The following is a 27,721-nucleotide window of genomic DNA, read 5'->3' on the forward strand; positions in this document are numbered from 1 at the left end:
TGGTTACCCAATTCTTACTCTCTGTTGTGATGCTTTGGGTGCAAACTGATATTTCAGTGTTGGGGATTTCGTGATCTCGATGATGTTAAGATCAGTAGATCGTTCTTTGAATAGATGAGTACAAAGTACATGAAGCGTGCCAAAGAACGAAGGGCCTGATTTAGATCTCTGCAGACTGGTTACTCCATTACAATGGTGACAGATAGTATGTACGCCGAAATATAAATTCCACTATATACTATGGGATTTATATTTCAGCAGACTGGATATCCATTACCGTTGTGACTTAGTAATGTGTCCGCCAAGATCTAAATCAGGACCAAAGTGCATAAGCATAAGTTATTGTTTGTATCAATCCAACCACATGACGGCTTTAGACAAACTCTGCCTCATAACAACCAGATCTGTCCATTTCTTTATTAGAATCTTTATTCAAAAGTAAGACATTAAAATTGACCTACCTGTCTTCATGCCCTGTACTGGAGTTTCAAAACCGGCAGTGCTATGGAATAAAACAAAGAAAATGCACATTACAGTGGATCTACTGATTTGTTTCATTTCTCATTGTGGCAAAATTCAAGCAAAATGTAATAGCAATATCTGAAAACAAAATGAGTAATTGGTCTATGGCCAATGGATATACCCCTTCCTGGGGCTCATCTACAAACAGTTTAGCTGTCAAAAACAAATTGTGTTCACCCCACAGAACAGAACAAAACAAAGAGGGGGGCTTTGGAGAAGCTCCTTGCTCATGACTGAATAGTTTTCTTGTCTGTCATTTCTCTGCTCATTATTCAAATACTTTTCTCCTTATTCCAATACTTTACTCCTCATTCCAATATTTGCACACCCCCGTAGCACTGCTGCCTGGCATTGATTCTGACTTATTATGTCTGCTACTGAATGGAAAGGACTCCTTTTTTTATTTTTCATTAAGCACTCCTTGTTCTTTGCCAAATCACCTTGTTCCCTTTCATATACCTGTGCCCTTTCTGCTTTTTTCCCCACTCCTCCACTGCTCCCACATCCCGCTCCCTATTTTCTTTTTTTTTTACATTATACACCAGCACCCATTTTGTCATTTTTAGGTCTCGCTGAGCCAAAGGCTCGAAGAGACATTTTGTATGTGGGATTTTCAAAGTGCTACCCACAGTCTTTTGGCTGTCCTAAACCTTGAGTGCACGATCACATGCACGTGCACAGCTGCTCCCACTCCCCCCTCCCTTCTCTATAGCTTTCTTTCACTTTAGCCGCTTTGACCCTTGCATTCCCCCCTCCCTTCTCACCCAGCCCTTTGATGCTCTGCTCGATTACTTTCACTTTCGCCGCTTTGATGTTTGATTTTTATTGCCTTTGTTTATGTGACGGAGATCCATTGCATTTGGCAGAACATTTCTGGGGCCGTATTGCATGAAATACACCAGGTGGCGCTAACGTGTTTTACAGAGCACCATACAGCATTTTGTTCTGCGTTAAAAAAAAGACGCTTTAGGAGCGGAAAGGAGCTATCCCTTTTACTTGTATTAAAATGTATTTTTAAAGGTGTCTCAAAGGATCCTGAACATAGTTTATACTAGCATGCTCCAATACTGTCCGTATTTCACTCCTGATTGCACTGGCCTTCCAGGTCCTAAGACTCAGACTCATGATTTTACTGTTATTTCAAAACCAATCTAACGTTTGTTTTGTTTTAGGTATTACCTTAGTAAAGCATACCTATGTGATCTTACTCTCCGTGGTCAGTGTTTTATTATGGATGACAAGATGTTTTCTCATTAGGACTCGCACCATAAGCCTCTTTCATGGCGGAAATTATGCTACACACCTATTTATTGCCTTCACCAAATGATTCTGCTTTCACTGGTGTGACCATAACTTGCCAAAATATTTTACTGATGCTTTCGGCAGTGTCTCCACTTCTGTCTGATCACTCCTCAAATGACACCTTCCTTAATCCCACCCACAAGCAAGGTAAGCCACTCAATTTTATGCTAATTTCAAACACTTTATCCAAATCTAAACCCATCATCGCTCCATCTGACATCACACATTTCACATGCAAATCAGTTCGCCTCCTTGTAGATCGCTCTCTCATGTACCCATCTGCTGTAGAAAACAGGACCCCACTGCTCTCACTGCTTTCCACGTGATCTTCATGAAAACCTCACTTCAGTCTTGCACTACAGCTCATACAACTGCTTCATTATCCACCTTGTACCAAAGATAGGCCTCAGCCATGAATTACACTTGAAATAAGAGCGCATAACAGTAAATGAGGGCAGCAGTACATAAATGGCGAAAGCACATATTCACTGCTAACTTCTTGGTTAATAAGCAAGCCCTTCATACACTGCATGATGATCTAGGAGGTGTCAAATCTATCTATTTCCAGGACCTCATTACCTCACCATCCACAAGCGCTCTGTGCAAACCTTCAGCTCTTTACTCTCTCCATCATCTTCAATTATCAGTATTCTATTGTTCATCCTTACCTGCTCATGACTTCACCCTGCTACATCTGCTCCAAGATTAACACTATAATTAGTCCACAGTGCTCATGTCCTCACTCGCCTCAACCCTGCGCAGTTACATTATTACGATTTAACACAACATCCTCCTAACAAACGTTTCCTCTTATGAAAGTAGCTAATCCACCCTGTGCCCCCCCGTAACCATTTTGTCCTCCCTTCATCAAATCTTTGCCTCTTTCATCCAACAGTTTCCCCTGCGTTTCCCTTCGCACTGACTGCCTGTCCTGTAACCGACTACTCAACCCTCTCCTGTGTTCGGGACCCTTCATTCCACTATCCTATCCTCTCCTCTGTTCTTGTCTATGCTCATACTCTTAGAACGTTCTGCCTCTCCTTTGATATTGCTGGTCACCCCACACTTTTCTCAATGAGCGCACGGGGCATTAGCTGGGTACCAGCCCTTATGCTCCTCAATAAGCAGCAGCAATCGATGCAGTTTCACCAAGGTGAGTTTAGTAAAAGTTTATTTTACTACTTTCGATAACTGGTGCCTTTCGCAAACAGAAAAGGTAATGACAATGTATGGCACATTACAAGATGGCATGTTTTAATACTAGGGCTTCTGATTATATGCATAACGTTTGATCTAGCAGACATGATTGAACATATGGTGAGACCCTTAAATGAAGGCTTAGGGCTCAAATCACAAAGGGACTAATATGCAATAAAGTTACGTGTCTCTTCACTCATGGCAGAATCTCCGCACTGCACTCACTGCAGTGCGCTGGACAGAGAGGCTGCCCAGAGTGCAGAGACTCCACACTTGTACCTTTACTACACGTAAGCCCCTTTGCAAATCAGACCCTTAACCTCTACTTCTTTGTGATTTTTAAAATAAAGAGAGGGAAGCATTTATAGTAAAAATGGAAAACTCGTGTCTCTATTTACAATGTAGTTATTCGTTGTTTTTAACTTTCAAGAAAATAACACATTTGTTCTTAAATGACATCCATATCTTAAATCACACATTTTATGATTTTTACATTTGGAATTTCATGTCATACCCTTCACTTGTGCCCATTCCCGACTTCTTATACCCTTGTTATCTAGCAGTGCTTTCAACACCATAGGCCATCAAATTCTGAACGGAACGGCCCTAAACGGTTTCGCCCATACCTCTATAATCACGCTGAAATGCTAACAAGCATTGGCATAGCCAATAGGTCTCGCCTTCGGGACCGTTTAAGTGTTTAGTTATCCAGCACAATATCCTTGGTGCAGTAACATTAACTGTTGCATGGCTAAACACTTATAAGGTCCCAAAGGCGAGACCTATTGGCTATGCCAATGCTTGTTTAATTTGCCATTTCAACATGGCCAAAGGCCATTTTAGGAAGATAAAGTAAAAAAATAATAAGTAAAGTGCACAGGAGCACCAATGCCAAGGCAAACAAGCATTATCAAAGCCAAAACTAGTGTTTTGAAGATGAGACCATTTAGCTTTGCCACTGTTCATTTATAAAATCATGCCTTTATATGGTTGGTATTGGTGGGTTTAGTGCAAATACGCTAAAGCTAATTCGCAATGACAACAAGCATTTGCAATGCAATAGGTCTCGCATTTGCGAGAGTTTGAGCTATTAGCATTGTAAATGACAGTGCCTTTTATTTATGTTTTTAAAAAACCAAACTTAAATAAAAATCATTGTCATTTACAATGCCAATAGCTCAAACTCGTATAAATGCGAGACCTATTGCATTGCAAATGCTTGTTTATTGTGTGGAGCACCAGAGAGTTTTCCGATTAGCTCCGAGCAGTGCGCATCAGTGCTTTTTAAAAAGCTTTCACAATAATAAAAAAAACACAGAAAAACAAGGGATGAATGATGGGTAGTAAAGCAGGATAGAGGGTAGGGTGGGGTGGCAGGCAGTGGGAAAGCAAGCAGAAACAGCTGGCAGGAGGCACGGGGGCGAAGAGAACCAACACAAGACACGGAGCTTGGTTGCTGATAAAGTAAAACAAAGGGTCTGGAATAGGGTGACCCATTTCAGAAATCCAACTAGGTTAACCAAGGGCGGCAGCGACTAGAAAGGCCATAAATTTCATTAGCAGATAACAACCAAAAGTGAAGCGAAAGCACGTGACCAACGAGAAATGCAGATATTAAGCCCCTGTATGTGGAGAGTGGCACACTGCACAAATGCCCTATAGCATACCATATATATTAGCTGCAGTTTTTTATGTTTTAATATGTTTTGTTCATTAGCGTACTGGGAAACACGGGGTGAAATTCAGCCCCTGTATGGAGTGAGCGGCGCACCGCCCAACTGCTCTATAGCATACCGATATTTTAAATGTACTGTAATGCATCATTTATAGCAAAGATAAGTGGAAAGGAGCAAAATTGTATGCACTGTAACTGTTGTGATATTGTTCCATGTAAAATTACTAATGGGGTAGGATAACTGGCACAATAATTGGTGTGCCATGTTTACAGACATGATAACATATGATGGGGCATTATTTCCTCCACAGACACTTTCTGAAGCAGCTGATGGCATGCACAATAACTGATGGTGCATTATATTAGAATGATAGTTAGATTGCCTCCATACTCTCGCTGTCTTTTTCAGTGCTTTCATTAGGGAGCGAAGTTTATCACTGAACCATGGTGCATATTTACTTACAGAACGCTGTCACGTAGATTATGGAGGAGCTATATTATTAAGAGAATTAGTTATGATAGATCAGTCGAGATTGTATTTTTTAGTTGGGTTTGTCACCTCAACTGTTGTGATGCAAGCCGGGCACAAAAGTGGTAACAAATCTGTTCCCACAACCGTAAAGTTACAAAGACCATATTTAGGAAAGCTTAAAGTGGGAATCAATGATCAATCATTTCTTACTAATGCCCCACAGTTAAATTTTCCCTCTGGTGCCTGCTATCTTGCCATCAACCGCCCATGACTGCCACCCATCAATGGCAATATACATTTCAGCACAGACCAAAGGCCCCCAGTGTCCTCCATCAGTCTCCCAACGCCCTAACAATACCCTCTTGCACACACTCACAAATACATTCCAAAGTATATTCTTAAATGCATCCTTAACTTATTTTTTGACACGGAACAACAATGTTTTCATAACAAAATAAAAACGGATAAAGGAAATGACGCACCCATTGATTGAGTGATTCGTTCAGGGTCACTCACACAACGCGCTCTCGAGGGGAAGCAGGAATTAGAATGTAGTTCTCAGACTGCTCAGCTAATAGGCCACGGTGGCCACCCGTCCCCATGACCCAGAGTGCAGTGTATTTCAGTCCGATGCAAAAGTAAAGCGATGCCCCAATAATGCCAGGATGCACAGTAAGCATCGTGCTTCCTTACTCAGCAGAATTAACCCTCCAGGGAAAGGCTTGAGAAATTAAGACCATCCACAGCCTGGGAAAGCCATGGGTGAGATGCCGCTTTCTGGCAGCACCTCCTTTCCCTCTGCTTGGAGGTCTGACCGCGCCTCGGCTGACTGCAGCTCCTCGATGAAAACTAAAAGCTTACAGATTCACTGCTTACAACGTCGAGCATTTCTAACGTGTTTGATGAAAAGGAACCAGTCGCTCATTATTACTCCAAGACAGGTAGCTATGACGCAGGTGCCCGTGAAACTCTATAAATATTTTATACACCTTTTTTATAGCGCTTGGTGACAGACTGCCTGATTTAGAGTATGGAATTGGCAGACGGGTATATCCTAATGCACGTGCATTCTACTTTACTAATAAGTGACGGATATCCCGTACACGATTTGGACGGAGTATCGTGCACCCCGCTCTAAATCATGCCCAGAGTCTTGCAGCTTCTTGGCGCTCTAAATAACAGGTGTAACTATCATCCACCTCGCTGCTATGCTAGTTTAACCTTTCAGACTCGACCCGGGTGAGGCTGTTTTGCTTTTTATAGCTTTTTGTTCCAGGAGTAGGATGCTACATTTAACAAGCTTTGGCGGCGCGAAAGTGAAAGTGATCGCGATCACGATTACGATCGCGTGCTAGGAAAGACACATGGCGCTGCGCGCGTGCACGTTCACGTGCACTGAAGCTTTAGGCCACGGCAGCACTTCGAAAAGCCTGTATACAAAATATCTCGCCAGATCAGCGCAAGCGCTGGATCAGGCGAGACCTAAAAAGGGCCTATTTGATAGGGACTTTGGTAGAAAAGAGAAAATGTATAGGGGTACTCTCCTGGGGCAGAGTTTGAATTTAGTTCCCTGGTATATTCCAATAAAATATCACATGATACTACCTAAATCTCTTGCACATACCATTTCTTTTCTATATTGCAGGGCTGCTAAGCACTCCTTCAGTTTCAAAGTGACTATCCTAGATGTCACTCTTCACACTATCTTGCCTACATTTTCCTGCTTCCTCATGGAAGCAGAGTATAGGACTTTGGTGTAGAGTCTGATAAAGTGGAGTATAGTGGAGTGAAGTACAATGGAGTGGGGTGGTGTTTGAGTGGAGTGGCGTGTCATAGACTAGTGGTGTGGAATGCAGTAGAGTGGAGAGGCGTAGCATACAGTCGAGTAAAGTGTCATAAATTAGAGTACTGTGTTGTACAGTAGAGTGAAGTGGGGTGTTGTAGAGTATTGGAAAGTGATGTAGACTACAGTAGAGTAGAGTGGCATACAATCTAGTTGATTTTGTAGAGTGGAGCGCTGTACAGTACAGTGTTGTAGATCATGATACTTTGGATTGGCATACAATGTTTTAGAATACAATGGCATTTAGTGGCGTAGAGTGGAGTAGCGTACAATGGGGTAGAGTGGAGTACTGTGTCATTGTAGAGTGGAGTAAAGTGGGATGCAATGGCATACAAAGAGTTGCATCCAATGTCATATAGTGGACTAGTACAGTGGAGTAGTGTTGTACAGTGGCATAAATTATAGTACAGTATTGTGGAGTGAAGGGGTATAGACAGTAGTAAAGTGTCGGAGAGTGGCATACAGTCTAGTAGAGTGTTATAGATCAGAGCTGCATAGAGAACAGTAGTGTGTGAAATAGTGGTGCTGCATAGAGTGTATTATTGTATAGTAGCTTAGAGTGAGGTAAAGTCTTGTACAGTAGGGTCGAGTTGAGTGAAGTAGCGTAGTTTGAAGTAAAGTGCAATAGAGTGTATTGGTGTGTCGTAGAGTGGCATGGAGTGTACTAGCATAGTGTAGGTAGTAAACTGTTATGAATTTGAGTGGGGTCGCATACAGTAAAGTGGAGTGCAGTGTTGAATAGAAAAGTGTTGTAAAGTGGAATATAGTGTTGTACATTGGAGTGCACGGGCATAGAGTGGAGTATAGAGTTGGACAGTGGAATGTACAGGGATAGAGTGGAGTAGAATATCAGAGTTTCATGAAAAGTGGTAGACGCTTATAGAGTGAAGTTATATAGAGTGAAGGAGTGTGTCATAGACTGGAGTGGCATAGAGTGGAGAGACGTACACTGTAGCAGCATGGAGTGGATTACAGTGAAGCAGAGTAGCATACTGTGGAATTGCATACAGTGGAATACTGTACAGTGGAGTGTAGAAGAGTAGAGTGGCTTAAAGTAGAAAAGTGTAGAGTGGAGTGGAGTAGAATGGAGTAGTATACAGTGGATTAACATAGAATGGGAGGCATACATTGAAGTGGCGTAGCATAGAGTCGAGGAAACTGTTACAAATTGGAGCGGTGTCTCATACAGTAGAGTGGAGAGCTGTGTCGTACAGTGTTTGAAATTGCAGTGGAATAGAGTGTTGTACAGTAGAGTGTATGGGCATAGCATCAAGTGTAAATTTTGATAGTGAAGTGTATGGGGATAGAGTGGAGTAGAGTCTAGTAGAGTGGCATAAAGTGTAGTAGAGTTTTGTGGAGTGGAGTTATATAGAGTGAAGTTGCGTACAGTGGAGTGGCATAACGTGGAACAGTGTAGAGTGGAGTAGTGTAGACTGGAGTGGTGTACAGTGGAGTAGAATAAAGCATAATCGTGTATAGAGGATTAGCGGGCACTGCAGTGGCGTAGACTGGAGTGCCATACACTGGAATGGAGTAGAGTGTAATAACATAAAGTGGAGTGGTGTCCAATGTAATAGCGTAGAATGGAGTGGGGTAGAGTTAAGTGGCATACACTGGAGTGGCATAGAGTAGAGTGGTATATAGTGGAATGGCGTAAAGTTCAATAGCATATACTGGAGTAGCGTACAGCAGAGTGGCATACAGTGGAGTGGCATACACTGAAGAGGCATACAGTGGAGGCAAATACAGTGTAATAGTGGTGTAGACTGGAGTGGGGTACATTGGAGTGGGGTCCAATTGAATAGCGCAGAATGAAGTGGGAAGAGCAGAGTGCCATACCCTGGAGTGACAGAGTGGAGTAACATGCAGTGGAGTGGTATACAGTAGAATAGCGTGGAGTGGCATACAGTGGAATGGCATAGAATGGAATAGCATATACTAAGCAGAGTGGCGTACAGTGGAGTGTCGTACACTGAAGAGGTGTAGAGTGGAGTTGCATAAAGTGTAATAGCATAGAGTGGACTGGCATAGAGTGGAGTTGTGTATAGCGAATAGCGTGGAGTAGAGTACAGCGAGTGTTGTAGAGTGGAGCGGTGAAGAGTGTAATAGTTCATACTGGTATAGCGTTCAGTGGAGTGCCATATAATGGAGTGGTGTAGGCTATAGTGGCGTGGGATAGTTTGCAATAGCATACCGTGGTGTGGCATACATTGGAGTGGGGTCCAATGAAATAGCGTAGAATGAAGTGTCATAGAGTGGAGTGCTAGACACTGGAGTGCTGTTCAGTGGAGTAGCGTACAGTGGAGTGACATACAGTGGAACAGCGTACAGTGGAGTGTTGTAGAGTGGAGTGGCATAATGTGGACTAGAGTAGAGTGGAGTGCCGTACAGCAGAATGGTATAGAGTAGGAGAGTGGAGTACCATACAGGGGAGTGGCGGACAGTGGAGTGACAAACTGGAGTGTCTTACAGTGGCACTGTGTACAATGTAATAGCATAGAGTGGAGTGGTGTAGTGTGCAATCTCGTAGAGTGGAGAGGAGTAGAGTTGAATGGCATAGAGTGGATTGGAGCATAGTGGTGAGGCTACAGTGGCATGGCAACGGATGTATGTGAAATTTAGCAGCAATGTAGATTATGGTGTGCAGTGAAGTGAATCTATCAATCAACGCAAGCCCCCCATTGTGGCCTTATGTTCCTTTGTAAATCTAACTTAAGAACTGCACTGCTCATGCCACACCCTGAGTGACACAAGGGCACCGCAATCCAATAACACCGCTAGGCCTCAGTTATATTTCGGGCCATTGTATACCATGGTACATAGCGATGTCAAGCTAGTTTATAATTGGATAATGGCTGTTTTTAGAGATTGAAAAGGCAGCCATATTGTTTTACTGCACTTGGTGCTCTGTTCAGTGTTAGGGCCTTAGATAAAGGTAAGTACTAGGTCCATACATATTACCACTTTATTAAAATGGTAATGGGTAGGTGAATCTATTTATATTTTGTTATATATTTTTAAATAGATTAACAGCCATGTACTGCGGTAGTTTCACAATTTTCTTTGAAATCCCGCACAAGTACATAGGTGACATATCACTCTTTAAATGCCTTTTAACTTGAAATATACTTACCCTACTTAACTACAGTACCCAAACAGCATCATCTTTGCACCATAATGTATAATCCTACCAAGTTTCATATAAATCCATTCAGCCGCTTTCGCGCTGAATGGATCTCAAATACAATACAATACAATAGTCTATAGAAAATGCATTTGTGGAAAAACACATTTTGGGAACGCCCTTTTATCTTTGCACCCCCTTAACCATTCACCCAAACAATATACATAATCTCAAAATTTATAAAATGCTATAGGTCTGGAAAGTTTTGTGGTGATTCGTCAAACAAGTGGAAAGTTATTTGGAAGCTAATATCTGAGGAATTCCTATCTTTGGGAATACTTAATTATAACTACTGAAAGGGAATCAGATTTAAATGTGGTATCTTTCTCTTTATCTATTGTATTTGTTAGGTATTTATTTATTGGTTTACATAATCAAGTTACTATAAACGTGTATTTTAGTTGTCTATATAGTAATTTGAACATCTACATATCCACTCTAGTTTATTTTTTGCATTTCCTTGCTCCTTTTAGTAGGATTGTGCTACATATGAAGCCCAAAATTAATGAATTATATCGTTATGAAAATGAGGATTAATATTTTTTTCCTATCTGCCAATTATCATGTCTTTTGAAAAGCAGTTTGTGTTGCTCACTGCTAGGTTGATTTTTTCATTTTGTTGCACAGGGGTGCATAAGAAAGATGGGTTTTGTTTGGCGTATTGGGCAAGATTTATTTTGTGAGCCGGACAGCATGCAAAGAAAACGTATGTAGATTAAGATGTATTTTATTTGTTCTGTATTTGTTTATAGGTTTCCATTAGCATATGACCATAAATGGTTCTTTCAATTGGTCATGTAGTAAATTTGAAACTTTACATATGCAGTTTAGTTCATTTTTTATGCTTCCTTGCTACTTTTAGTAGTATTGTGCTACAATATATGACTAAGTTGGAGAACCTTATAACTTAAAAAAATACTTACTTATACCAACGATTTGGAGAACACCTTAGTTTCGGTTGGAGCTGACGTTCCTCTAGTGGAGAATAAGGCTGTGCCAGCGCTACTATATGCAGACGACGCAGTCCTCTTGGCAAGGACTGTGAAGGGTCTTAAAAAGCTCATTGTCAGCTATGTCAGTTTTATGAAGGACTAGGGCCTGGAGCCAAACTACAAGAAAACCTTTACTATGATATGTGGCCTAAAAATACTAAATCCCACAGTCTGAACATAGAGGGCAAACCTATTAGAGAGGGTTAGCTCCTTTCCTTACCTTGGTTTGGAGTTTGATGAAGGTTGCATGTGGCACACTTGTATAAAAAATAGAATAACTCGATATACACAAGCCATAGGGACCACTTTCTCACTTGCAATGCCCATAGGTAAAAAGCCCCGTGCTCCAATATTAAAGATTTATAATCGTAAATGTGTTCCGATCTTAACATAAGGTATTTGGGGCTGTAGGGATGTACTTGCTATGCAGACTGAGGAGAACGAATTTTGCCATAGAGTCCTAGGAGTTCCCCCGTCATCGCCGCATTTTTCCCTCCATCTGGAGTTAGGTCTTGATTATGTCCAAGACATTATAAATGCAGCCCCTTTAGCCAACTGCTGTTCTATCTGGTCCAACGACTAAGCTGATTTTAACGGGACGATTATCAGAGACTGCCTAAGTTGTTCCCGAGGCTTTGTATCCCTTTGCTTCAATACATTAAAACCTGCTTCACGGCACTTGATTGTGCCGCACTGTTTGAGCACCCAGAATTAATTCACAAAGGGGACCGACAAAGGGTTATGGATAGCTTCCGAAAGCACAAGCAATCCTCTAGGGAATTATCTGAAGTGTCTAAACCCTCTGTTAGAGATTACTGCCTTATTCAAGTATCTCCCTCAATTGTTCCATATCTATTATATGTAATGAATGTCTATGAAAGGAATTTGCTGACTAGATTCAGGTTGCGGTCATTTCGCTGGATGACATGTTTTCCTTTGGGCCAGTATTCTGAAACTATTGCCACTTGTCCATGTGATGAACAATCGAGCCAAACTATTTTACATTTTGTCTTTTTCTGTCAATTTTATCTTCCTTTTACTAGGAAATGTTTATTACCGCTATTGTGCAGATATACATTTTCTAAGTGCAAAGCGGTCTTTTATTACCTTTTGCAACTCAAGGACTGTGATGTTTGCTTTGCTGTCGCAAGCTTTTTGAAGTGCACTTTAGCAAAGAGAAGGAGCATGCTTTAGTACAAAAGCCCTTTAGTAGCCCCAGTATTTATTGTATTTGTATTGCTGTTTAAATGTCTATTGCTGCTGCTAATCTTATTATCCTTTTATAAGACTGATTTTAATACTTATCATCAATGCTAAATGTCTAATACTTGCTGCTATCAATGGATCCAGTTCAGTTGCACTGCCACTTTAGCTATGGCCAAATTATTGTCTTTGCCTGCGGTTTTATTTATTTTTAATGGAAAATGTGATTGTTATTTCCCTAATGAGTCCTCAGTATAACGTTTGTCTTTTTTATTCATCACTGTGTGAACCTTTTATGATCTGTCCTGGGAAGATCGAATAAAGACAATGGATTGATTGATACTTACTCTACTTACCAGCATTACCCCCACAGAATCACCTACGCCTTGTAATATGTAATACTGCCAAATTTCATAAAAATGAAGCTGACGGTTTTTGCGCTACGCAAAATACAAATATCTATGGAAAATGCATTGGATTTCAACCCCCTTTTGGGGGTTCCCATTTTGTCTCTGCACCCTCTTGACCAAAGACAGTGAAACATTCAGTACTTCCAAAATGAAATGGGGGCAGCAGGTCTGCACAGTTTCACACACATTCGTCGAACCAGTGGAAAGTTATTAACGGACAAAAATAAAAAAATCCCTATCTCTGGTGTATATAAATAAATAAATCCAGAATTTGTAAAGTGCAAACTACTCACCCCAAAGGGCTTCAAGGCACTGGGGCCGTCGGGGATATTAATTGAGCTATTGCCCAGAGTCACATGGTGCTGAGCTGAGCTGCCATCGGCTATCGCACCGTGAGCCCTGAGCTTCGGAGTCATCTGCCTTAGCTGCTGCGCCATACCTCTCCTTATATATACACACACACACACCTTTGTCTATACACACTCACACTTACACACACTTATTACCCAATGGCAGTCACCCCAGAGTACTTATAGTTAGGACCACATTTCAATAGGGAAAGTATTTTTTAGTTTGCTCATTACTTTGGTGCCGTTTGACGAATCTTCATGAAACTTTCCCCCAAAAAAGAAAAGAAATGTTCTTCCACGTCAGCTCCTTCCTGGAAAGTTTCAGAGTGATCCATTGCGCGGGGGCCAAGAAAATGGGGGGATCCCAAACAAGGTTTCCCCATTCATTTTTCCGTAGGAAAATGTAGACACATCTACAGCCCAAACAGCTGAACAGAATTACACCAAATTTGGCAGAAAGCAAGACCATGGTCCAGAAAATGCTCTTTTTGTGATTTGGTGTAATTCCACAAAATTAAGGTTTAAATATTTAGATATTTCACATTGCAGAGGATCCATGGAGGCAAATGTATCACAAGATAAGATCTGATTGGCTGCCATCACATCAAAAAAGATGTGATGGCAGTCATCTTAGGACTCCGGGACTGAGTGCCCTTCCCTTGAATTTAAAAAAAAACATATAAAGGGACAGGGTTAGGATACTCTGCCCCCTAGTCCAGGGGAGAGGGGGAGGGGGGCGGAAGGACCCCTCCTTGGGCCAAAAACTGCATTTTCTATTTCTTTTTTATTTACTCTGCGCCATGGGTTTTCATCTCCGATACAAAAGAAATGTTTGTCTCCCGCCTCTTATTAATATAACCCCCGGGGTCGGGGTGGACTCGGGTGGGCAGCACATTAACATTTTCAGAGGAGTGGGATGTGTACTCGCCCTTTCCATGCCTCTAAGAGACCGAGGAGACCTCATCCCCAAGAACCGATACAATATAAATAAGGGGGGCCCTATCCGAGCCTTCAAGAGGACCCAGGGCCAAGGCTGATAAATGATATTTAAGGGAAGGGTGCGTGCAGCCGCTCTCCTCAAGAAGGCCCTATGGGCCCCATCTCTAGGACTTTTATCAAGGACAGTGAATGGACTACAATGTCTAATTGAGAAATTTACTCAGTACATGTCAGAAAAGGATTTACAGCTAAACCTCACTAAAATGACATGTGGAAACATCAAACTGAAGCATAGACAACACCATGTGGGAGGGATAGTTTTAGGCAGAGTCCCAACTTTTTCTTACTTTGGCCTTCTTTTTAATAGAAAGGGTAGCTGGAAACCTCACATTAATTCAAGTAATTTGAAATTCTAGAGAATCACTGAGGGAATCGTAAGATTTTCGGCTAAAATGGGAAATAAACCAATAAGGAAGATACTCACTTTGTACAGAACTAAGGGGCCCATTAGGATGGCGGTCGGAAAATCTTCCCCACCGCCATGGTAGCGGGAAAAGACCACCCGCAATGACTGCGGGATAACCGCCGGTCCAATTAGGATGCTGCGCAGTCGAAATCCGACCCGGCGGTCGGATTCAGGCGATTAACATTGCCGCGGTCGCTCCTGCCAGCAGCACTGCCACGATGTCAAAAAGAGCATGTCCTGCATATCCCTGCACTGCATGGCAGGCACTGCACAGTGCCTGCCACCTAGTACAGGGACATCCCAGTGTACCCACACCCCCCCAACACATTGGGGGCCCGCAATGGGCCCCCGGAACATGTCTCCGTATTCCTTTCCATGGCGGTTCCAGCACAGTGTAAAGGATGGCTACCACCGGCATCATAATCATACCGGCGGTGCTTGGCCCTGATCCGCAACAATTGTAGCAGTCCAGCTCCGCCCGCCGGGCAAGGGGGCAGCCTGCAACCGCCGGAAAAGTGGCGGGCGGAAAATCACACCGCGGCGGTCATGACCTTGATGCTAATCGGACCGGCGGTTTTCCGGGTTTTGATGGCAACCATCCGCCCGCCATCCTAATAGACCCCTATGTGTGTGACTGGTGTTTTTTATGGGGCTGCAATATGGGGGAGAGCAAACACGACGTCCCTACAAATACAAGAAAATTAATTTTTTAAAAGAGTGCTGGCGGTTCCACAATCAACAGCTAATTATATTGTACACAAAGATCTGTCTGTATCATACATAAGTGATACTATCAGTATAGCAGGACTCACATTCTGGAGAGATCTGTGGATGAAAGAGACGACAAAATTCACCACGGATCTAATAACAGATTGCCTGGCCCTTGACCACTGGAAAAAAATCCCATGACTAGAGTATATCCACAACTTACTAACATATTGTATGATAGACTATGATAAAGGGGATCCGGTATCTATCCAAGGCATTAGTAAAAAGGATTTGAAATTAAGATATATTTCTGCCAGGGACTGCGATAGAACTGACGATGCTAGACAAAAACATAGTGTTACTATCTATTGTGAACCCCCCTCTGTGCTGGGTACACAGACATATCTTACAACAGTAAGAAATACCCAACACAGATTTTATCTAACAAGGCTTAGATTTGGCACATTACATTATATAACCGCATTCTTTGATAAAGAAAAGTGGTCCTATAATATACCAAACTGTCCATGTAATGGAAAAAAACCCCAGTCCACGCTACATTTTATATTATTCTGCACCTTGTATAGTGATATTCGGAAATCTGTTTTAAAACCACTTTTCCTAAATAATAGGCTTTATCATTATAAATATTCTTTTAACTTTCTATGTAGCCTGGATAACATGAAGACCGTATACACTGTAATCCGCTTTATAGTAACGGCGGTTAGGAAAAGAAAGGATTTAGCACATTTAGACGCATTACTTTATGAGAAACCTGACGAGAGTAACTAGCTGCGTTAATAACAAGTGTAGACATGAAATCTGTAGAATGACTAATTACTTTTGTGAAGTGGTTTTATTATGCAGCCTTGCACATTATGCATTTGTTTGCACATAATTTACTTTGTCTTGAATTTATTGTATTTTGGCGTAAGGAATGTGTTAAATCTGATGTAAATTATTTTTAATGACATTTTTTAATATACAGCCTTGTATATCATGAATTGATTTGCATATAGGATATATTATATCTATTGCTGTATTTAATAATGTTTTATAGTTTGAAGCACTGATATTTCCATAAAACTATTGTATATTTGGAAAACTTTTTAATTTGTATACTACCCTCCCTGACCCTTAAATATGTTTACATTTAACAATGATCCCTTGATGTCTCTACAAAAATCAATTGTATATGAACTAAAAATTTTAAGCTTGTATATTGTATTTTATGATTTTCTGTTATTATATGTATGCTTTTATGGTTGTACATTTTACACTGAATAAAGCTGTTTTGACTTGACTTGACAAAAAAATCTAATAAGGGGAGGGAGCTTGCCTTAGGCCTCCCTCCCTGAGCAGATGATCGGCCTTGAGGACCCTATTCCGCAGGGCACGATACAGCAGCAGTGCCACAGGTACCACATTCCACAGGACACTGCTATTTTCTGCCTGGGACATCGCAGGCATACCCAGCAACACATCCTCCCGGGCAGAAAACAAAACTGGGGTTCCCCCATGGACCCAATATGCAAAAAACACATGTGGGTGCCAAGGGTCACAAAAAAAATTTGTTTTAAAAAAAAAAAAGAATTATAAATGAGTGGCAGGAGCAGCTTATTTATTATTCACTTCCTCAGGCAAGGAACACTCATAATGCCCTTCAAGGGCGATTTGTTTACATTTTGTGATGCCCCTGGAAGGCACAGGAGCACCACAAAACATTTTGTTTAATGTTGTTGGGGGCTGGAGGGAGTGAACCAGCCCCACAGCAATATTTTTTTTAAAAAGTCTCCTGGGTCATAAAAATATGGCAAGCTCTCCTTGGGTCATGGATTTAAAGACACTTCTAGGTGGTGCTCAAATCTCTTCAGCTGGAGTGCAAAATGACCTTGTGGTTGGTTCTATGGCTGCAGTTTGTAGCTTGAAAAATGTTGTTAAAAGTGTCAGACATTTTGATTTTTTTTCATAATGTTTTGTAATTTTTAATACGTTTATTATGTTTTATGACCATCACTTTTTAATTATTTCACTGTGTGAATATATTTATAGCAAAAACCATACAAATGCTTTATGTATGTTGATATCCAGACCCATTCATAAAGCCAATAAGCCTACTTTTTAATCTTTCATTTCTGACCCTTTGACAAAGTCAGTAGGTCTGCCTGACTTAAAAAGACACCCTTTAAATTCAAGTAAACAAAAAGTGATGGATGGAATGCTTGAATTAATCTCAGCCAGTGGTAATTAGTTAGGGCTCGACGGATTGGGATGTAGCATTCCATCCATCACCTTGTTGTTGTTGCAGTTGATGCCCTTAGTGAGATGGGTATACCTCGACGGAAATCCTCTGCTCACTATGTCACTGGATTCTAGCTATACCTGGCTGATGAGCCCTTATTAGGGAGAAACCGGTCCAACGTTGCTTGAATTCTGGTTCAGGGAGGAACTGGCTTGGCATTTCGGGCTGAACTGTTATGACTGGAGCAAAGTCAAGACTGATTTGCATATAGCTAGATCCAAACTGAGGTGGCATGGTGGGGAAAAGATAATAGATTGGTATGCAGCCCAAGGGATTGCCAGCGGCTGTGATTAATTAAAGCATTCCATTCATTACCTTGTTGTCATTACCCTTTATATTCAGTAGTGCACACTTGCGAGGGTTTGGATGCCAGGTCCTGCACCCAATCCCCCATTGTGTACAGCTCGTACACAGTGGGAGGTTGGGCAACAGTGGGTGGCTGAGAGTTGGGCTTGGCCACAAGCCAGGCCCTGCAGCCAACCCCATGCTACACATAGCCAAAGGACGTGCTTGGCGTGGTGTTGGCTGCCCATGAGGGTTGGATGCATATGTTCTGTATATGTGGGGAGGCGAATGACACCTTTGTGAAATTTGGCTGCCCCATGAATAAATAAATTGGGCGCTCCAGGTGTCCCCCTTTAAGCACTTGATTCAATGGTGGACCCAGAAGGATGCTGTGTTGTCCTGCATGATATGGTTGAGGGCTGCGAGATTTGTATTATTAATGTTTATGCCCCTTATACTGACGGTCTGAAATTTTCCCTGCGGTAATGGCAGTGGCGGCTCCCTATCTGGGCGCGACAGTGGTCCTAGCGGGGGACTTTAACTGTGTTATTGACGGGACACTCGATCGGGAGCTCCCGCGGGCCCACACTAACCCTCAGCTTATGGGGGCTCTCCGGGATGCTCTGGAGGGTGTTCACTTGTGGGATGTCTGGCCTGAGAGCCACCCTGCGCAACAGGTGTTTTCTTGTCACACTCCAGTGAAGGGCACCTTTGCCCGTCTAGATTACTGTTTTCTATCAGCCTATTTAGTACCCATGACTGGGGGGAGGGGTCACTTATTTGACCAGATACCTATCAGATCACTCCCCTGTGTTGTAGATCCTGGGAGCTGTACCAAGCGTCCGGCCATACCTCTGTGGCGCCTCAGAGCAGTCTTAACAGATCCCCCCCCCCCTTTGTGCCAATAGTCACGGAAGCTTTGGAACATTACTTCGAGGATAACTGGAGGTCTGCATCCTATCGTGCGCTTGAGTGGAAAGCCATGACAGTCATCCTCTGGGGTGTATGTCTTAGGACTTCATATGGGATTTAGAGCCAGTTGGAACAAGATATCAAGACTCCGGAAGTTAAATTGGGTAAGCTGGAGGCGACGCTTCCATCGGCCGCCAATAGGCTGTAAGAGTGATGTGATACCCATGAAGCTTTGCTGGAGGACTGGTGTAGGCTGGAAAAATATACACACACGGCTTACCGGCAAAGACTACATATGCAAGGGGATAGGACGGAAGCTTTGCTGACTGATTAGATGCGAGACCCTGAGGTTCATGTCCTGCAGTTGTGTACAAATAATGGAGGCCTAGTACATACCCAAAGAGCGATAAATGAGACGTTTGCTGACCATCTCCGTAGGGTGTATGAGGAATGTGCGTTCCCTTCACGGGAGGAGGTGAGGACATTTCTTGTATAGCTTGAGCTCCTGAGAGTCAGCTCAGAGGCTGCAGGGGATCTGGATGGCCTGATTACCAAGGAAGAAATTCTCCTGACAATCAGACATCCTAAATTTGTCAGGATACCTGGCACTGATGCGTTACCAGTGGAATTTTATAATAGGTTTGCGGTATTAATAACCGACTGACTTTTGGAGGTCTACAATGAGGCACGTGAGACCAACTCTCTACCGGCTTCCATATGCGAAGCCATGGTAGTTAGAATACCAAAGCCTGACAGGGACCCTACACTTACCACATCGTACAGGTCGAAATCCCTCCTGAACCTTGATGTAAACATCCTGAGCAGTGTCCTTGCAGCCCGTCTTCTCCCTTACATGCCCTTTCTCATACACTCTGATCAAGCGGGTTTTATTCTAAAGCACAGTATCACTCATAATTTAGGGCGGTTGGTGCATATATGGCTTGCTCCGCATGTCCTGGAGGATGACTATGCTCTGGTGCTTCTTGATATAGAGCAGACCTTTGACTCTGTTAATTGGTCTTATGTATGGCGTGTACTCCGTCACATCGGGTTGAGCCCTGGTTTTATCCATGTGGTCTGCTTGCTTTATTCTGCTGTAGCTGCTAGGATGCAATCTGGGGGAATATTCTCTGCTTCCTTTAGGTTATGTAGAGGCACCCGTCAAGGGTGTCCTCTCTCGCCGCTCTTCTTTGCCATTGCCATGGAGCCACTGATAGAGATGTTGTGCTGCCAAATGCAACCTTGGGCTATAATTTATGGGGGCAACAAAGATGTAGTCTCCTTTTATGCCGATGACACTCTTGTATATCTCCAGCAACTGGCTTATTCAGCGCCTATACTGATCAAGAGCTTCAGGCATTTCATGATGTTTTGGGCCTTCAAGTCAACCTGAAAAGTCAAAGCTGATTCCACTGGGGAGATTGGTGGGAATACCCATGGATTTATTACCTGAAGTGGGGTTTCCATGGGTGACATCGGGTGCTTGGTACCTGGGGGTTCGCTTGGCCCACACAGTTCTGGTATATTTAGAAATAAACATTGGAAGGGTAGTGGAGAGGATAAGGGGCTCGATTCAGTTCTGGAGGGACTTACTCCTGTCTCTTATGGGCAGAATCACGATAACGAAAATGATAGTCTTACCTCGCTGTCTTTATGCTCTACAAAATGCTTTTTATGTGGTTCCCAGATATTACTTTCACACATTGGAAAAACTGATTGTGGAACTCCTGTGGGGCTCAAAGCGCAGGAGAGTGTGTCTCACTGCCATGCAGAGAACGTGGAGCCAGAGGGGACTTGAGGTCCCAAGCCTGGAATTTTATTATTTAGAAGCTCAGCTGCAGCATGCTGTTCATTGGATGAATCATATAGTGATAGACTGGTAGAAATACATTTTAGAAGGTACTTATGGCGAACGATCATTGCGGACCCTATTGATGCTTGGATCCGGGATCTCCTCAATGCTCCCTTATATTATAAATCACATAGCAATCATATGGGAGGGCACAGTTAAACGGGTGGTTTGTCAGGCTCCGATGCGCCAGATATTCATCTGTGGGTGGTGCGACCCTTCTCTTTCATCGCCGAGTTGATGTCGGTATGGCACTAGAGGGATAGGGGTTGTCAGTTGACGGGTGATTTATATGTGGATCACCTGTTTATTAACCAAGAGGAGGCGATGGGGACCTTTAATCTTGGTGTTGGACAATATCTGCAGTATAAGAAAATTTCGAGCTTGGGCAGGAGATCTGGCCATCCTTCCCTGAGGAGCCTCTCCAAACTTAAGTTTTGATGGCCTTGTTGTATATGGAAAAACAACAGTTGATGGAAAGAATGCAGAACAATGTCATACATTCACCCCAGTACAGAGATCTGGGCCTAAATCCATCGTTTTTTTGCTCACCATGCCATTCCAGTTTGAACCCAGCCATATGCAAATCAGTCTTGACCCTGTGTCTCATGGGAACAGTCCAGCCCGAACTGCCAAGCCAAAAACTGATGACGGCTGAGTAGCCAGACCCCGGTCCCAGGATGCTGGTTTACGGTCCAGGGAAGACATGGCTTGGCAGTTTGGGCTAGACTGTTCCCATGAGACACAGGGTCAGACTGATTTGCATATGGCCATTTCTGAACTGGGGTGGCGGAGTGAGCCAAAGAACGATGATGGATTAAACCCAGATCAGTTGATTGGGGGTGAGTGCTTGCAATGTTCAACACTCCGTCCATCCCCCCCTTTGGTTTTGCCTTGTTGTATATGGCTCAGGGGCATCACTTGATATCCGATCATTATCAGGCACTATGTGATGTACCGGAAGAGGTGCTTCCTATTCAGGTGAAGTCAGATGCCTTACTTGAGAAACCTTTATCAGCAGGGGAATGGGTGAAAGTACACAAGGGGGTTTGAATGGTCAGTTCTGATGCATGGTTTGAACTTTTGAAGTACAATTTTATACACCAGAATTACCTGTCCCCTCGAATGTTGCATATCATTTATCCCAATCATCCAGAGGAGTACCCGCGTTGTAAGGCGGCCAGTGATGATTTTATTCACGACTTGGATGCGTCCATCCTTGGCTTCCTACTGGCAGGAAATTTTCACCAGTCCTAATGAGGCGTTGGGGTGGGAAATACCCATGGAGATCCGACAAGTGCTCTTTGGCTTTCGCCCCTCTCCAGCAAAGAAGAAATTGAGCAGGAAATTCATTCTTTTTGGGCCTAGTATTACCCCACACCTCCGACTTGTACGGCATGGCTACGGGATGTCTGTGAATGGGCAAATGCAGAGGAGGTACGGATGAGACATGTTCGGAGAGATTAAAAGATTGAAGATGACCTATTGGACTGGACGACAATGCTGTCTGAGTTACGGGAGCTGCAGGCATTGCCTGTGTCTGGAGGCGCCTACAAGGGGTCTGGTCCTCCCCACTGAAGATGTGAGTGTACCATGAATGAATATGGCCTGTGATTGAGGGTAAGTAGAGGATTATACTGATTTGTTCTTTCTCTGATTGATGCGCTGGTCCAGAACTAGAGCAAATTGAGAGGGAGGAGTTAATAACTGTTAAATAATGGCATGAAGGTTAATGCATAACGAAAAATGTTCCTATGGATATAGGTTGTGGATTTCCTTGATATGAGAATTGTATGTTTTTGTCTCATCTTCTTTGCCCTCCTACATAGATGGTCCTGCATTTATTGCCGTCTTATTATGTGGGGAATCAGTAATGTGTACGAAGGAAGGTGGGGGGGCTTGAAAATCTAACCATAAGTGCTGATTGATTTGCGATATCGCTGTAATATCTTAATATGCCAATAAAGTTATATAAAAAGAAATCCACCTTAGTGCCGGTCAAGTGCAGCCAGATGACCGTGGTTGCCTTTTAACAAGTTTTGGTGCTATTTTTAAATGTAACCTTTAAAAATTCACATCTCCGTTTTCCTTTTTTAGATTACTGTTGTTTTCATGTAATTTTATTTCATGCTTTATCTTTTTTAATTGGTGTTAGATTTTTTTGAGTTGTGTTTTGACTTAGTGTTTTAGTACTGAATAAAAACTTTACCTAAGTTAAGCCTGTCTGCCATAGCTACCAATGGTTGGAGCTCAGGTAAATTTAGTGACTTTGAGGGTTCACCCTGCCTAGGATTACGACTGTTATCTAAGGTGAGTTCTCACCCTCCCTCAAGTAACACTCCAATTTCTTATAGCAAAGATATTTTCTTTTCTTTGATGGACCCATGGGTGTTGAAAATGTATTTATAGCTATTTAAAAGTAGCTATAATTTATGGGAAAGACTTAATTACATGTATCTAATAGCAAACTGGGGATGCATCAGATAACTAATAGATAGCAATGTCATTCAATTAATCAATAAATAGCTTTATTTGAACAATAGATATGATCATAAAAGCAAATATATAACATCACTCTTAATTTTGAAAATGTTAAAACAATACATTAAAATCCTGGCCATGGTACACTATAGAATCAGAAGATCATATGACTCCTATTACGAAAGGCACTTTTAAGAAATGAGCTAACACTCAAACAAATCATTGGTGAGCTCAGTGACTGTAAATGAGGTAGAGCGGTCTGCATCCGGTTAATACAGGACCCCTCAATACTGAGACTAGATAGTCTTGAGAAACAAGAACAACATCTACAGAAAAACACGCACACTCTGCGGGGAGCTTTCGTTAGGTTGGCAAACAAGGATGGAAAAGGATTCATATTGTCCAAGGGGGAACCCTAGCTGCCATCTAATATACCCTAGCCTAAATCTGATTAAGAGGACCCTGTCCCAAGTGGCAGTCACAAACCCCTCCTACAGTTCTAGCCCTAGAGTGGTCTGTATTTAAGTGTAATGCTTATTCTGGGTCCCTTTCTTGCTGCCTCATTAAAAAAACAACTGCTTCAGATGGGATCTGTCATCCTTACTCAGCCCTGCTGGCTTGTGGAAGTAAATCTGCCTACCTAGTATGTTACATGTCTGCTTTTCAGGGCCAAACTGGGAACCCAAAGCAGCCCTGGCAAATTTTGTCAGACCAGCCCCCGTATGGTGCATATTGAGTGAGCCTGACCACTACAAAAGGGGGTTTAGAGAGGGGAGCTCTCTCTCCAAGAAAATTTTGGAAGAAATGGTGCATTCTACAACACATTTGTCATAATATATTCATTTTTATTAGCGTTTAAAACATGGTAAATGATGACCTTACTGTGCACCAGGATACAACAATCTTTGTTGGGGATTTATAATGATACCCTCACTATCTTCCTACAACAGTGTCTCTCATCTCTCCATAGCCCCTCTCTCACATGTATTTCATTTGTTGTATAGCACCTCTCATACCAGTGTAGGGTGTCAGAGCACTTTACATTACACACACATACAGACAATGAATCATACGTGTGTAAATCAGTGTATAGAAAATATTACATAAGGCAAAGGGGACTAAAAGGTGTAGGTTTCACATATCATCCATACTGGTAGGTATTTTTTGAGATAGTGCTTGGTCTGGAGAAGCACAAACTCAGGATTGAGAACATAACACATTGCTTAGGGTTGACTAATAATAGGAATTTGTACCGAAACAAAACATTTTTAGCAACATCAGTATCATTAAATACTGGGAAAAATCACAACTTTCTAACCTGTACCATGCAGTTTGCATACAGCCTATTTGATGGCAGCTCATAGCTCACTGTTCTGGATTACGATTGTGACTTATGAACTGCCCAGAAACAAAACAATCTCTGAGACAAAAGCAGTAACCCATTGAGCTATGCACATAAAATACGGTTCTTTGATATGCATGGTACACGTTCTTTGCAGCAGGCATATTTACCCTCTGCACTACCTTAGAGGAGTCACTGCCACTAGACAAAACTCCCATCTCTCTCCAGCAGGTACATTAATCACCAGAGTTATTTTGAAACTTTTATTGTTGCCCGATAACTGCTGGATTTACAAGGAACTTTGCAGTGCTTTTAAAACTGCTGCACTGCTACAAAACCGGTCCCAACTAACATTTGGCATCTGCTGGACAGTATACATGGGAAAATGATCTACCCATCTGTCAGGGCGTATGCTGGTGTCCAGTGGGGAGTTACAGTGAGTAGATGGGTTGTTTGATTCACTGTGAGCCTGAACAAACATTCATTTTTAACCTTTCATGCGGTAACTAAGTTGTCCCATAGTTGGTACTGATAATCCCCTTTCTTTTTCCTCCAGATTAGTTTGTAGCCTTTTCTGCAATTGGCTATTTGGGCACAATCTCTAGGGACAACTTGAAAGGCCTGATGGAGGTAAATACATGCCAGTCTACACTCCCTATCAACCCGGGGCTGAGATCCTTTTTCCCTAATCCTCGCTGTTCTTGTCAAGTAATAAATGGGCCAACCTTACTAAGTCCTCAACAGTCAGGGAAAGAGTCTGCCCATTTGAAAGACATGGGTTTACCAGTGGCCGTTGGTCAGTACATGACCTGCGCATGATCCTTTGGAGTCAGCTTCTCTCAACGCTAGCCTTCAATCGTTATCTTCAGCAATAGGCTCCCCCGTGCCCACCACCATGCCAGCAATGTCATTGGTTGGTCTGTAGGATCTAATGCTGCATAAAACCCATCTAGTATCTTCATGCCTGCTCTCCAGTTTTGGGCGCTTTAAATGAAGGTTAACTCTCTTTCTGCTTTTAACTTCTTTACAATTTCTTTACAATAAAAATTATGCTTTGCAGTTATCAGGTGCAGTCCAACTCGGAACCACTGCGATTTTCAAATTTGCTTATAAACTCCCACATTAACAATTAAACTAACTACAAAGTACTGTGTAAAGGTTAAAGGGAATGCTTCATAGATGTGGTTGCGTAGTTTTTGTATGTGTTTTGTGTGAGAAGATTTATTAATTGAACTTTCAATGTTCTTTTGCATAATTAAGTTAGCAGGTAACAAAAATAAATCTCCTGGCCTATTTTCATTTTTCATTTATAGGTGACGACAACTTGGCGTTAAAATTGCAAAGGAACGTTTTCTGCATGACTGTTTTTCTCTCTACAGTGCCTTTCTTTTCACAGAATAGTCAGAATGGGATTCAATGTATGGTATGGCTTCATGTAGTTTAACTGTCTTGTACTGCAAAGGGAGCCATACCAGAGATATTCTTGCAATGTTGTAAATAATCATGCTGGTTACTATCTGCAATCATAACGGTTTGTTTATTAATTTCTAATAGTTTATTGTTTAGCAGTTTAATGTCATTTCCCCTTGTATGTAGGTTCAGTATTTTAGATGGGTTCCAAGATTGTCTGTTTTACACAATACAGTTACTGAATTCTAATTGCCTTTTGTCACATAAATTTTATTAGTACAGCCCATATTACCACTGCACACCCTGTCCTGAGCATGCCCTCCACTGACTAAAAACCTATCAATATCGCGCTTTTTGTGATGTGTGCCGGAGCTTTTTGTCTATTCTCTGGAGGCAGACATCATGTCAGTCCTCTTTCTGATCCTATACTTAGACATTATTTTTTCTCTTGGCGTACAATATATATTGATATTGATTTAAATTGATTCATCAATTGACTTTTGCTTTCTGTAATGTTTTTAAAATGTTAAATAAACCTTTAAGTTTAAGGCTTGGACTCTGAATACTGACTTGTGAAGTTTTCTTTATCTGGCTATGGCCCTGGTCCTTTGGGACTCACACTTCCTGATCCATCTAATCGCCCCTTTGGTAATTTTATTAACGGAAATCGTGAGTGGTTTCCTGGGCGTGATCTACACAGTTAATAGTAATTTTGTACTTTATGGCCAGGGAACCCATTATTAAAGACAGAGCAACATAGTTAACTTTTCTCTGGCAAGGATACCCAGGCAGGTGTACAGTGTATTCCAATCTTTACCAACTGTGTCACTACCTGGTGTATATATAGCATGATATCCCTTCCAGGTCAACTCACCCTTGTTTGGCAGGTGCCAACCTCAATTCAGTCATATCCACCCTTTGTACAACCAAAACATCTCCATAGACTTCGATGGGGTCACACTTATTTTATGCCTGTATCACTCTCCAAAAAGTGTTACTGGGGTGTACAGACGGGCTGTAAATATCATGACCAGTAGGTCACATGGACCTGTGGCTTTTATTTTCAATGATTATTTGATTTCAAAGGGCAGTCTAGTTTTAGTTGCTGTACTTCATTGGTTGATGTTATAATCTTTAAATGAAATCATCTTATCGGACATTTACAGTGGCCAAAAGAACTACTTGCACAGAATAGGTAGACCATGGGTAGCAGCCATCCAGACTTCTCTCATATTCAGCGCGACCTCAGCCTGGTCATCAGCACTGCAAACTGGTCAGACATACACTGAAAAGCAACCCTGCAAATTTCTTTCACACAGGTCAGACATAGCCTGACAAGCAGCCCTGCAAACTTCTTTCACACAAGTCAGACATAGCCTGACAAGCAGCCCTGCAAACTTCTTTCACACAGGTCAGACATAGCCTGACAAGCAGCCCTGCAAACGTCTTTCACACAGGTCAGGCATACCCTAAAAACCAGCCCGGCAAATGTCTTTCACACAAGTCAGACATAGCCTGAAAACCAGCCCTGGACACTTCTTTCACACAGGTCAGTCATAGCCTGAAAACCAGCCTTGCAAACGTCTTTCACACAGGTCAGGCATACCCTGAAAAGCAGCCCTGCAAACTTCTATCACACAGGTCAGACATAGCCTGAAAAGCAGCCCTGCAAACGTCTTTCACACAAGTCAGACATACCCTGAAAAGCAGCAATGCGAACTTCTTTCACACAAGTCAAACGTAGCCTGAAAAGCAGCCCTGCAAACTTCTTTCACACAGGTCAGACATAGCCTGAAAAGCAGCCCTGCAAACGTCATTCACACAGGTCAGACATACCCTGAAAAGCAGCCCTGCAAACATCTTTCACACAGGTCAGA

The 27,721-nt window shown here is 42.3% G+C and overlaps 1 protein-coding gene across 3 annotated transcripts in view; it reads right to left on the reverse strand.

Annotated features, from left to right (window-relative positions):
- LOC146835075 (vitamin D3 hydroxylase-associated protein-like) overlaps positions 1 to 27,721 on the reverse strand; it is a 536,242-nt gene that overhangs the window by 241,445 nt on the left and 267,076 nt on the right. For all 3 annotated transcript variants that reach the window (XM_085602742.1, XM_085602743.1, XM_085602741.1), the window contains exon 6: positions 462 to 502. In XM_085602742.1, coding sequence (XP_085458868.1) covers positions 462 to 502 — 41 coding nt within the window. The remainder of the gene's footprint in view (positions 1 to 461; positions 503 to 27,721) is intronic.

This window comes from Triturus cristatus, chromosome 4_2 (assembly GCF_964204655.1).
Source record: "Triturus cristatus chromosome 4_2, aTriCri1.1, whole genome shotgun sequence".
In the NCBI taxonomy this organism is placed as follows: Eukaryota; Metazoa; Chordata; class Amphibia; order Caudata; family Salamandridae; genus Triturus; species Triturus cristatus.